The 12886-nt window shown below is 36.4% G+C and overlaps 1 protein-coding gene across 1 annotated transcript in view; it reads right to left on the bottom strand.

The window, feature by feature from the left end:
• Positions 1 to 1368: 1368 nt before the first annotated feature.
• ptgs1 (prostaglandin-endoperoxide synthase 1) overlaps positions 1369 to 12886 on the bottom strand; it is a 32686-nt gene continuing 21168 nt past the window's right edge. The window contains 3 exon segments of the mRNA XM_051111013.1: positions 1369 to 2611; positions 10214 to 10361; positions 12563 to 12849. Coding sequence (XP_050966970.1) covers positions 2265 to 2611; positions 10214 to 10361; positions 12563 to 12849 — 782 coding nt within the window. The 3' untranslated portion in view covers positions 1369 to 2264.

Raw genomic sequence — 12886 nt, 5'->3', positions numbered from 1 at the left:
AGATGGAGTTTTCGCCCTACCCTACCTTTAGTAAAGGTCATCGGATGCAAAGTTCACTTTTATATTTTGTTTGAACATTAATGTGTGTTGGCAGTGTATGATACAAATCCATGCAGTAGTTTTTACTGTTAAAAATAATAACATTCCCTTTTTCAAATTGAGTCATTCTCAGATGCCTGTCGTTGTGGCGTCACACCGACAGAGGCCGCTCCCAATACTTCAATATGTGCTTTAATAGTTGATTGACATGAGCGCCTTACCTAAGATCAGCTGTAACAGTCCGACCTCCATTGTTTTGATGCTGGAGCAGTGATGTAAGTTAGACAAGAATATTTCCTATATTCTTCCTAATAACGTGCTAGATAGCAAGTTTCGCGGCTAAATGCGGCTAAAGTAAACAGGCTCGTCACTCCACAGAGAGAAGAGAGGGGCGGGGTGAGCAGAGCTCATTTGCATTTAAAGGAACAATCCCTCAGAATGAGATTTTTGCAGAGCTGATTTTGACAAGGTAAAAAGGGTGTTGTTTTACACTACCATTGAGAAATTTTAACCAAAGTTTATTATAGACTTTTCATTAAGACCCTAAAGAATCATATCAACTTGTGGAAAATGGGCATCCGATGACCCCTGTAACCAAAGTACACAAACTACCTGTGTGTGACTTTTCCAACATGATTATGGATACACATCACAGAGCTAGTGCAAGATGAGCATTTGAGGTTAAAAAGTATATAAAATAGATTTTTAATTTTGAAATGACCGATCGTTTGGCTAGAAAAGACGCTTATGCCTTGGCTGGGATCATGTAGAGCCCTTTGAAGCTGCATTGGAACTGCAAATTGGACCTCCAACCTGTTGATCGACATTGAAGTCCACTATGTGGAGAAAAATCCTGGGATGTTTTCCTCAAAAAAAAAAATTTTGTAGCTGAAAAAAGAAAGACATCTTGGATGACATGGGGGTGAGTAAATTATCAAGAAATTTTAATTCTGGAAGTGAACTACTCCTTTAATGGCCACAAACTAATGTTTTTTGTTGTTGTTGTTGTTAAGATTGCTGGAAATGGTAAATAACCAATAAAACACTTTTGTTGTAAAATAGATGATTTGCAGTTTTATTTCTTCTAATTCTTTTTTATTTCTCTTACATCTTTTGTAAATAATCATCATTTATAATCAGACATACCAGTGAATTTCTTTCTGACAAACGAAAACATATTGCAGAAAAATCTCATAGTAATGGTGTATAATTTGCTTGGCAGGAAAGGAATATTATAAGGTTACATTCATTCATATCAAAGATCATAAATGAATACAACAGTGAACACTCTGTAATCAAAAAACAAAACAAAACTGGCCATCACAGATCCACAGTTCAAGGCAAATTATTTATTTCAAGTTGAACAGTGCATTCGAATTTACGTAACAGAACAGACAGGCAGCAAATACAATTAATGTTTCAGCATCATATAATGGACGGAAATCTTTTGACTATGAATTAAAGCTAAACGTTTATTTGGCCTGTAATGGACTGTTCATCCGTCCAGGGTGTTTCCATGGAATAAACTGCAACAACCATACACAAGACAAGCGGTTTGAAAAAAGGATGGATGGTTGTTTGGCAATATGAGTGGCAGTTTACAGTAAAAAAAAACGGATGATATAAGGTTACAAAATCAACCGGATGATATAAGGTTACACCATTTTTAAGGTTTAGATCAAGTAGGTAACAAAAAAGTCAACAAATGCCCATATATTCACTGTTTATAGTGAATTGTCAAGAATACTAAATCTGTGGAGCAAGAAAACACCAATCTTTTCGTCAGTTCTCTAATTCATCCTTTGTTAAACTCCACCCCCTTTAATTATGAGATGACCATAAACAGCATGATTTTCAGTAAAATATACTCATAAAGCAAGCAGGAATGTATTGTGGCATTGTATTATAAAAGAACAGAAGCAACAGTTGTTTATGTAGGATTGGTCTGTAATCTGTTTTTCATGGCGGGGTTTAGCAAAGGTTCAGTCATATCCATTAAAAAGCTCCTGTGTTGTAATAAACATTCTTTCATAATCCAAAAAAGTTACTCATATTGTAATACTATGAAAGTTCATTCTTCAGTCTCCTTGTTACAGGTAACTACTCTAATCATTCTAACTACTAATTCATTTCTGATTTACAAGATAATTCATTTTCATTCACATCTGTAATTAGAGTCAAACGTTTGCTCAGTGATTTTAAATGGATTCCAGAAGTATACTGTGCTAAAGTTCACCGTGAGATGTCCTCTGTTGTTTATAATCTGGTGGAGGAGTATGGAAAGACACATATGGACACCATTTTGTATTAAGACAAACCAGTTTCTTCAAACTAGCAGAGTTTACTATATCAAAGCCTGTCTTCCCCCCGAATGTACTGGGCTTCCAGTACTCAGGGGAGCAAATAGGATTTCCCATGAGGCCTTTTAGGGAAAACGGGGCCCCCATTTCCACCATGCTTTGGCCAAATATGGCACCAGGTCGCGTCTTCTCTAACAAAAGAGCGGGGTAGAACTCCAGAGCATCAATATCTCCATACAGCTCCTCGAGTTCTTTAGCCATCTCTTCATCTCCTGTAAAACACAAATACGTAAATATTAATGTGGCCTGGTGGGTAGTTCATGCGTTGTGTGATAACCACCCACTCACGTTGCTTAAACATGAAAGGAATAGTTCACCCAAACATTAAAATGAGATGAAAATGTATTTACCCTCAGGCCAAGATCATCAGAACAGATTTGGAGAAATTTAGCATTACTCCACTTGCTCACCAATGGATCCTCTGCAGTAAATGGGTGCCGTCAGAATGAGAGTCCAAACAGCTGATAAAAACATTACAACAATGGACAAGCAATCTACTTAACTCCAGTCCATTAACTAAAGCTGTGTGTTTGTAAGAAACAACTCCATCCGTGGGGCGTTTTAACTTTAAACCATCACTTCTAGACAAAATACCACTTAATGATCCATCATAATAACGCTTCCTCCAGTGGAAAAGTCCATCTCCTGTTGTCCTCTCACATCAAAATTCACCAACATATTTGTTTAGGACTGTTTGGACCATTTAAACTTATAAACAGTTCTTGGTCTCTGTATATTTCTTTCCTGATTATGGATAGAGAAGCAATGGTGTGAATATAAAAACATCTTAATGATGGATTTGTTAATGACAAGCACACAGTCTTTCATTTCACTGATCGACTGAAGTCATATTGTTTAGATTGTTGATTATTGTGATGTTTTTATCAGCTGTTTGGACTCTCATTCTGACGGCACCCATTTACTTGCAAGGGACCAATTGATGAGGAATTGATGTAATGCTAAATTGATCAAAAATCTGTTGAAATTAGGAAGCAAAATCTAAGTGTTGGATGTTGGAAAACTTGACCCTGAATTTTCAGCATGTTCTTATTTCTCTCATTACACCATTAAAAATAACAATCAGTTAAGTTCAGAACTTCAAAAGTTCTTAAAACAGGATTCGTACAAACACTGTAAAATGAAATTCTAGGACTTTCAAGGACTTTTCAAGCACTATTTTTTTGATTTTCAAGAACTTTAAACAGACTTATCAAATAATGCCTTTTATATTTTAAAAAGACAAACAGATAAAGTCTGCAAAAAAAAATTGCAAGCCATATTTTCAGATCGTGAATCGTTCAGTTTGCAAAATGATTCACGAACGCGCTTCGAAGTTCCGATCTAAATCAAATGATTCACGATATGTGCTCCAAAATTCCGATCTTACAGTTTTTCTCGATCGCTAAAACACTATAACCAGTCTTTTGAACTAAAATTTCAAAACCATAATGCCATTTTTCAAAAAGCACACCCATTTCCCTGAACTATAAACACTATTCCCCTGCTTTAATACATGAGTCAGATTTGGTGAACTGTTACTGCAAAACTCTGCAAACAAATCCCTACATTTCTCAGTGCTTACACCATGTGATCATTTAGAAAGCACTAGCATTCAATATTGTTCACTCGAGTCTGCAAAGTTTGAGCTCAATTAGCACACAATTACCCAAGTGGAAACACTAGGAGTCAAAATCTATCACACACCAATCAGAACCTTCGATGGAGATAAAAGTGCCAAAGTCAGCTTAGTTTGGTGCATTTCTCAGATCAGAAATGAAATTCTCAAAACTACTTGTTCAACCTCCACATCATCTAGTCACTTGTGCACATTGTGCAATTTTTTTTAACAAGTTGCGTTTGCTTTGGTATATTCATGCAGCTGATTATGCAACTGATTTGTCTGCGGTTTTCTTACATTATCAGTTCCTATTGTCATGTTGCTATAGTCTTTCCCCTCAAAACATCAAGTCATTAGCTCATTGTATATGTCTTTGCAGTAAATGCTACATTTTTGATCTAGCTGTCAAGCATATTCTACACATTTCTATTAGACTTTTTGTAAATTTGCCATGAATTGTTCAAGTGAATACTGACTTTCACTAATGTAGAGACTACAGATCAACTGATGATAAAGCAGTTCTCTGTAATAGCTCAAAGGTACATCTCAACATCTCATGAACCTTCAGTTGGGAAGCATATATAGACAGAGGACAACACAAGAGTTACAAATTCTGGACTTTCTAATTTATATTTCGGCCTTTGCCCATATTTCTCTTTTCTATTTCACAATGACTTTGTAATGTATTTATATTTTATTTCATTTTTTTATGTTGATTTTTTTTTTTGTCAGACCACTAGTAAAAGTGTAACTGTGTATCCTATCCGGTCTTTTTCAATCAATATCCCGCATACAGTAATATGCAATTTCGAAGACAAAGAATAGGAGGTGAAAGAGGAAGAGGAGGAGAAGAAGGAGGAGGACGACAATAACAACATGGAAGAGAAATAGGAAGGGCAAGGGCAAGAAAACAAGCAGTCTGCTATATTTTAGCTGATGCGTGCCAGGGTTATAACCAATTAGAGTGTGATGTTGAGGAGGTTGTTTGGCCTGTCCCAGACCAAAGACAGGATGCTGGGGTAGAATAATTATTTTTGTTGTTGTTTGCTGTTTTGTGCTGTACTCTACAGTACAATAAATTAAGGATTAAAACACTTGCAAATGCATACATTTGTTGTATTCATTATTTTTTTTTTCCAAGCAACAGTTATTACCAGTTTTCGTAGTATTGTTTTCAATTGATCTCATCAGTGTGTAAAACTGTGTTGTAGTGTGTGTGTTTTTGAGGGTTTGTGTGTCATGTCTAAGAGAAAAGTTTGTTTTTTTCAGCAAGATTGAGTTGTTTTGAGTGGAGAGCTTCATTTTGACCTGAATATAGTAAGTTCGGAGAATTGAGTTAGAAGTTACGGATTTGTGTTTAGAGTTTCGCAAAAGCGAGGCATAATTTCAAGAAATGTGTTTAAGCAATTGAGAAAAACTGTAATAGGGCTGCACGATTATTCGAAGGTGACTGTCATGCGCATTTTGTCAATAAAGCCGGTTGTGTAATCAGTAGTAAATCTCCAGCAGGTGCTTTCAGATGTAGCAGCATTTAGTACACAGAGCCGCAGTTCACTGACAAGCTATGCTATATCACGTTCATTACGCGTTCAGACGATTTAATCACGCGATAATGAAATTGAAAGAAATCGTTCTGCAATTATGACAGCTGCATTGGCTCTGTGTAGTAAATAGTGCTACATCTGAAAGCATGTGAAAATATCATATTTAATAACATGTTTTTACTCCAAACTCAGTTCATAACGTCAGTCGAGTGTTTGAAATGAATCCTTCTGTGAGGTGATGTGGCTTTTTACACAGAATAAGGCATGCATAGTATTCATAATATTCTAAGCAGTGATAAAGGCATTGCATTATTATATACTGTATTATCAGTGTTGGGAAGGTTACTTTGGAAATGTAATAGGTTACAGATTACAAGTTACTTGATTTAAAATGTAATAAGTAGTGTACCTTTTCAATTACTTTATTAAAGTAATGTAACATTACTTTTAAATACTTTTTGATTACTTTTCTAAATTTAATTCTAAATTTAATAATAATAATTTTTTCAACTGTTAATCATTTTGAAACATTTAAACCAGGCAGAGTTAGCCTTACAGTAGCACTCAACACTGATTACTGTCAGACTTTAAAAATTCTTTATCACTTGAATTAAGATTATAATAAGTAAGGGATAATATACATCTTTATTTTGCGATAACAACTGGCTGAATGTACATTATCCCACTTATTACACAGCTGCTTGATAGATTATTAGATGTTTCGTGTCAAAATTATTAGATATATTTGTACGCTTCCAGCTTCCATGAAGAAATCAGTTACTAGCAAACAGCAAGTTCAAACTAGACATTTTAGGGATACAGTACAGTCATACCAGTTTTCTTACACAACATTTCACCACATAAATAATTAAGTAGTAGTACTAGTTTGTTAGTTATCTTATAATCCATTACAATGTACAAAAAAAAAAAAAAAAAAAAAAATGGCAGCAGCTGCGTTTGTATGAAACAACAGAGCAAGTCCACGATACCAGGATGACAGAATTAAGAAACTGTACACATAATATTGAATGAAGCTTTAATATTTTATTAGCTAACAAAACGCTTTCTCCAAGCTTCCGCCAAGAAAAATTATCAAGCATATAGCACTGACTTTTTACTTATATTTTTGGGCTTTTTATGCCTTTTATTGTGATAGGACAGTAGAGACATGACAGGAAAGAGCTGGGAGGAGAGAGGGGAGCGGGATCGGCAAAGGATCTCGAGACGGGAATTGAACTCGGGTCACCGTGAGCGCAGTTGTGCTATATGTCATAACAAGATCATAATATAATTAACATCATAACAAGAAATAGCTATGATACTGGGTTTGAAATCAAATGTTTGCATAGTTATGACAGAAAACACTAGCATCTAACAATGCCTTGGAAAAAACAATCTTAAAAAAGTAAAGTTTATGCATAAACCCAAATAGGAAATAAAACAGTTATCGAATAAGCATGTGTCCTGTTCTGTGTCCTAAACTCCTGAAACACTGGTGTCTCATTTTACAGCAGCCAATGCAATTTAAAAGAAGTCAATTAAATCTGTAAGTGGGGGTGGGTGTGTGAAAAAATTCAGATGTAACCCCCCTTTGTAATCACTGGCATTTTTCAAAAGTAACTGTAATTTAATTACATATTTTTTCTCAGTAACTGTAACTAATTACAATTACATTTATTTTGTAATTAAATTACGTAATTCCGTTACATGTAACTAGTTACTCCCCAACACTGTGTATTATAAGGAAAATTATAATAAGAACTTAGATAAACCATACATTGTCGTAGTCGTGTGTTTATTAGTCACGTTACATCAGTGAAAGCAGTTAAATCTTCTGTTTATTCAGCAGCAGCGATTGTGATTTCCTGGGTTTCTTCTTCGGGTGTATTTGGAGTTTCCACACGATAGCGCCCTCTGACCTTTAGATGGAGATTTACTACTGATCACAGAAATCATGTTTCCCTGACAAGATTTTTTTTGCTTAAAGTGCCCCTATTATGCTTTTTCAAATATGATCTTTCATGTAGTGTGTCATGTAGCTGTATGTGAACATAAACTATCTGCAAAGTTGTGAATCCGACAGTACACGATAAATAAAGTTATTGTCTATTAAAAAAAGAGTCGGCTCACATTTGCCTGAACGAGTCGTCAGGATTTCGAATCTTTTTCTGTTACGGCCACACGTCAGGAAGTAACACATTTGCATAATGTCCACCCACGTTCTACGTCGCGAACAACTTGCCCGCCCATACATTTCCATGTGGTTTACGTCACATGGAAATTTACACGTACATTATATGGAAGACGCTGTATCCTGCGCTGTGAGTAAAATTGTTTTATATTCACTTCCAAAAGATGATGAACCTACAAAGATTGTATTTTCAAGCGATCATTCAAAATAAGTAGTTGTGTATGTTATGTTGTGTAACAACCCTGCACATGTCATGCTAACCGGCTAAATCACGCTTCTGTAGTTCTGTTGTTCAGCTGTGGACCCACTATAGTCTGACAGAGGTGCACGAAGGATGGCGCACGAAGCGGCTTTCACACCGAATGTGGAAAGCGCTGTGCTATGAAACCCATTCATTTTAATTGCTTCCGCCCTGCGAGGACAGCTTGTTTCTGCCTTGACCAAAGCGCACATGCAGTGGAGCGTGCACGCTGCAGAGAAAGTTCAAATGAGTTGTTCAAATGAACTTTTGCCGCTGCGCTCTGTAGGGCTGCACTGAACCCAGCGGCCAGCACAGCTCTTTCCGCATTCGGTGTGAAAGCCGCCTTAATGCATTATACAATGTTGAAGTTTACAACATAGAGGTTTGCCTGGTTCGCTTACATAAGCAAATTGCAAGCACTTTCCACGGTAGACCGTGCTATCTTGTCGATCAGCCACTTCAGCCGTTTCATCATCAGACTCTGGCTGGAATTGTAAAATCGATGCCATCTTTTCTATGTATTGACAAGTCTCTGGGGCTGTCAGTCAGTTATAGCAATGGGCGTTTCGTTTTCCGACAAGCGCTGTACGCACTAGATCAATCATAAAGGACTGCGCCGTCTGACCAATCACAGCAGTGAGGGCTCACGGAAAGGAGGGGTTTAGAGAGTCTGATTCTTCGAACTGCTTTGCACGAGTCATAAATCATTTAGAAATAGGGTCAAATTAAATCTATTTTTGGAGAAAACTGAAGTGTTTTTTGACCTTGCATACATGTAAACCTGTTTTGGGAGTCTTTTAAAACAATATTAGCAACCTTTAAAATGGCATAATAGGGGCACTTTAATCATGATTGCGATTTCATTTCAATTTATCGTGCAGCCCTATAATAAAGATTTGCAAACCCACTGCGAAATTCCGATTTAAATCAAATGATTTGCGATCCGCGCTTCGAAGTCCCAATCTGAATAATGATTTGTGAACCATCGTTTCACATCAGCGGATCGCAAATCAGTGATCATCTTTTCATATCAGCGCAAATCATCTTTTCACATCAGCGGATCGCAAATCATTCAATTTGCGAAATGATTCACAAACCCACTCTGAAGTTCTGACCTAATCAAATGATTTGTGATATGTGTTCCGAATTCCTGATCTGAATCAAAAAAGTCGTGCTCCGATGTTCCGATGTGAATAATGATTCATGAAAATGCTGCCAAGTTCTGATCTAAATCAAATGATTTGTAATTCGCGCTTCGAAGTTGAACCATTTAAGATCAGGACTCTGAGCGTTGATCGCGAATCATTCAATTCACAAAATGATTCACAAACCTGCTCCAAAGTTCTGATCTAACTCAAATTATTTGCAATATGCACGATCTGAACAAATGATTCACGCTTCAAAGTGTAATCTGAATAATGATTTGCGAACCTGCTGCGAATTTCAGATCTAAATCAAATGATTTGTGAGCCACACTTTGAAGTCCTGATCTGAATAATGAGTCACAAACTATCATTTTTGATCAGGACTCGGAGCACAGAAATGATTCATGAACCTACTCCAGAGTCCCGATTTAAATCAAATGATTTGCAAACCTGCTCCAAAATCCTGATCTAAATAAAATGATTTGCGATACACAATTTGATATCCCAATCTGAATCAAATGATTCGCAATAAGCGCTTCAATTGGAGCACTTCGAAACAGTGAACACTGATTCTGAGTTTCCAGTCCAGGCAGAGTAAGACAAGATGGGCGTTTTTCATTAAAAAGTATATAAATTGTATTTTTTTCTTTATGAAAATAACTGATTGTTACGCTAGATTACGGCTGGGATCGTTTACAACCACAATGGGATCGTTTGAAGCCGCATTTAAACTGCATTTTGGAAGTTCAAAATCGGGGCACCATAGCAGTCCATTATATGGAGAAAAATCCTGAAATGTTTTCCTCAAAAACATAATTTCTTTAAAGCTGAAGAAAGAAAGACATAAACATCAAGGATGACAAGGGGGGTGAGTACATTATTTGTAAATTTTTCTTCTGGAAGAAGTCCTCCTTTAAATTTCAAAAAGTCAAATTCAAGTACTTCAAGCACTTTAAGCACCTTGTACAAACCTTGTTAAAAACAAAGTCCACAGTGAATTCAAGAAATCACAAGAAGCTTTTTACAGGCATCAATAATGATGATTTGTCTTCTTTTGTGATTTTATATTACCTACCTGTCAATTCTGAGAACGACGTGTATGGTTTCAGATTGAATCTCTTGCGATATTCATTAAAGGGCTGAAGTCGAAGCTCCCTTGATTCAATGATGACCCCCTCAGCTACTTTGCACACCACTGGGTGAATATTATAACCACCTCCAATCTGTCACAACACAAAGAGATTTATGATTAAAAATACAAAAAAGCCCTCTTTAACCCTAGTTACTTACAAAAATAATATATGCTATAAAAATAATATATACAATAAATTCAGTAGTACAATCATACTTGAATCCATTAAAGTGGCCTGATTTTGAACTTCCACAATGCAGTTTAAATGCAGCTTCAAACGATCCCAAATGCAGTTGTAAATGATCCTAGCCAAGGAAGAAGGGTCTTACTAGCCAAACGATCGGTTATTTTCATAAAAATCATACAATTTATATACTTTTTAAAGCCAAACACTCGTCTTGTCTTACTTTGCCTGGACTGTTTTTGTTCCAGTTCATGACAGTTAGGGTATGTTGAAAAACTCCCATCTCATGTTCTCCCTCAACTTCAAAATCATCCTATATCGCTATTTTACCTTTTTTGTTAAGGGTGTTTGATCTTCTTTGCATGTTCACTTTGCAAAGACTGGGCCAGAACTTCTGCAGTGATGTAGGATGATTTTGAAATGATTTTTGAAGTTGAGGGAAAAAAATACAATCAGAGTTTTTCAACATAGCCTAACTGTCTTGAACCAGAATACACAGAGTGAATACACATATAAATTGTTTTTTTTTTATGAAAATAACCGATCGTTTCGCTAGATAAGACCCTTCTTCCTTGGCTGGGATCGTTTACAAACACATTTGGGATCATTTGAAGCCACATTTAAACTGAATTTTGTGAGTTCAAAATCATGGCAACATATCAGTCCATTAAATGGAGGAAAATGCTGAAATGTTTTCCTCAAAAAACATAATTTCTTTACGACTGAAGAAAGAAAGACATGAACATCTTGGATGACAAGGGGGTGAGTACATTATCTGTAAATCTTTGTTTTGGAAGTGGACTTCTCCTTTAAAGCAGAAATAACACACAGTTTCTTCCAATCTGATGTTAATCTTGAGTACCTATAGAGTAGTATTGCATTCTTCATATCTTTAGTTTTATCCGATTTATAAAAAATAGACACAGCTGTCCGGGACAAGTGCCCACACAAGAAATTCTGCCCTTTATGATGTCATGCAGGAACATAATTGAAAAAAACTTATACAAACCCTGAAAGAGTGTATCTGGCACAGAAATATTCCGTCATACGTCCAACTTATTTTTTTGAGAATTTGATCATGTGCATTAGCATGAGAATCCAAAAGTGTAAACAAGTCACAAAGCATGAAAAAGCATTAGACCTCCCTTTAAAAATAGGTAAAAATTTCTAATAATGAAAAATATATAATGCCATGTATGTAATGCGTATTGTATGAAGAAATTTTGGAATGTGGAATTCAGTGTTGCCCAACATCAGTTCAGGTTCTGCAGAGTTTTGTTGATGTTCTGCAGGCTTATATTTGGTGTGATCCTACTAATAAGCCTGATTATGATATGAAAAAATGCTCATAGTTTATCGTAACGAAATCACCAGTTCATCATCAGTTTCTCAATCAGAGTAAACCACATACTTTTATTGTAAACACTGCAAATATTTCTGCCTAAACTTGTTCAGTTAAACTCTAGTCCACTCATTGCTCTCCCAGATGTATAAGGCATTCTTTCGTGAAAACAAACTGAGGTTTTTGGACAAATAATCCATCTTTGTGAGTCAGTTTGTGATGACCGCATAAAACCAACACAACTGTACTCTAAGACAATTCTCGCTGGTTAATCAATTTAGCCAACGGGTGTGTGTGTAAGACAAAGTGAGTAATAATATATGACATCTGAGACTTATATTACATTGTGTAAAAAGGGGCATATTAGGTCCACACTTCACAATGTACTTACACAACATACTCACAAAAATGGATTTTGTAAATAAAAATCTCCACAGACGACAGAAAGTGTTATACATTTGGGATGGCATGAGGGTAAGTAAATGATGAAAGAAGATCTATGGAGAACTCTTCCATGTCCTTCCTGCAAAAAAAAAACACTCACAGATATGTTTCAGTCGATGAGGGTGGTAAACTCATTGGAAGTGATGCTTGAAATGTTAAAAACAGACATAAGAATTTACAAACTCCATTAAGAAAATGTAGCCCAGATGCAGCCTCAGTGGAGTCACTGCACCTCAATTTAAAACAGTGTTTCTTTGTTTCTTCTTTGGAACAGATGTTAAAGTCATTAAATTATACCCCACAGTCCCCATGGTGCCATTACCTGTCCTGCGGGTTGGGTTGAGAAGGCCTCCACCAGCTTCTCCACTCCGTAGTGGGTGAGGAGAGAGGTGTTGAAAATGAACTGAGGGTAGTGAATCTCGTCTCCATCAATGTGGAAGCTGTCAGGCATCAGTGGGTGCCAGTGGTAAAGCTGATTGAACTCCACAGCAATGCGGTTCTGGTACTGGAACTGTGAGGTAAACAGCAGTGTGGGATCAAAGCGGAGCTTCAGCCGGTAACCGCTCAGATGCTGCACATAGTCCTCGATCACGATACGAATAGTCTCACCTGGAGTAAATGAAGTCAGAGATTTTACAGTTAAACT

The sequence above is a fragment of the Labeo rohita genome, chromosome 5 (assembly GCF_022985175.1).
Source record: "Labeo rohita strain BAU-BD-2019 chromosome 5, IGBB_LRoh.1.0, whole genome shotgun sequence".
NCBI classification, from domain to species: domain Eukaryota; kingdom Metazoa; phylum Chordata; class Actinopteri; order Cypriniformes; family Cyprinidae; genus Labeo; species Labeo rohita.
This window is presented reverse-complemented; position numbering and strand designations above follow the sequence as displayed.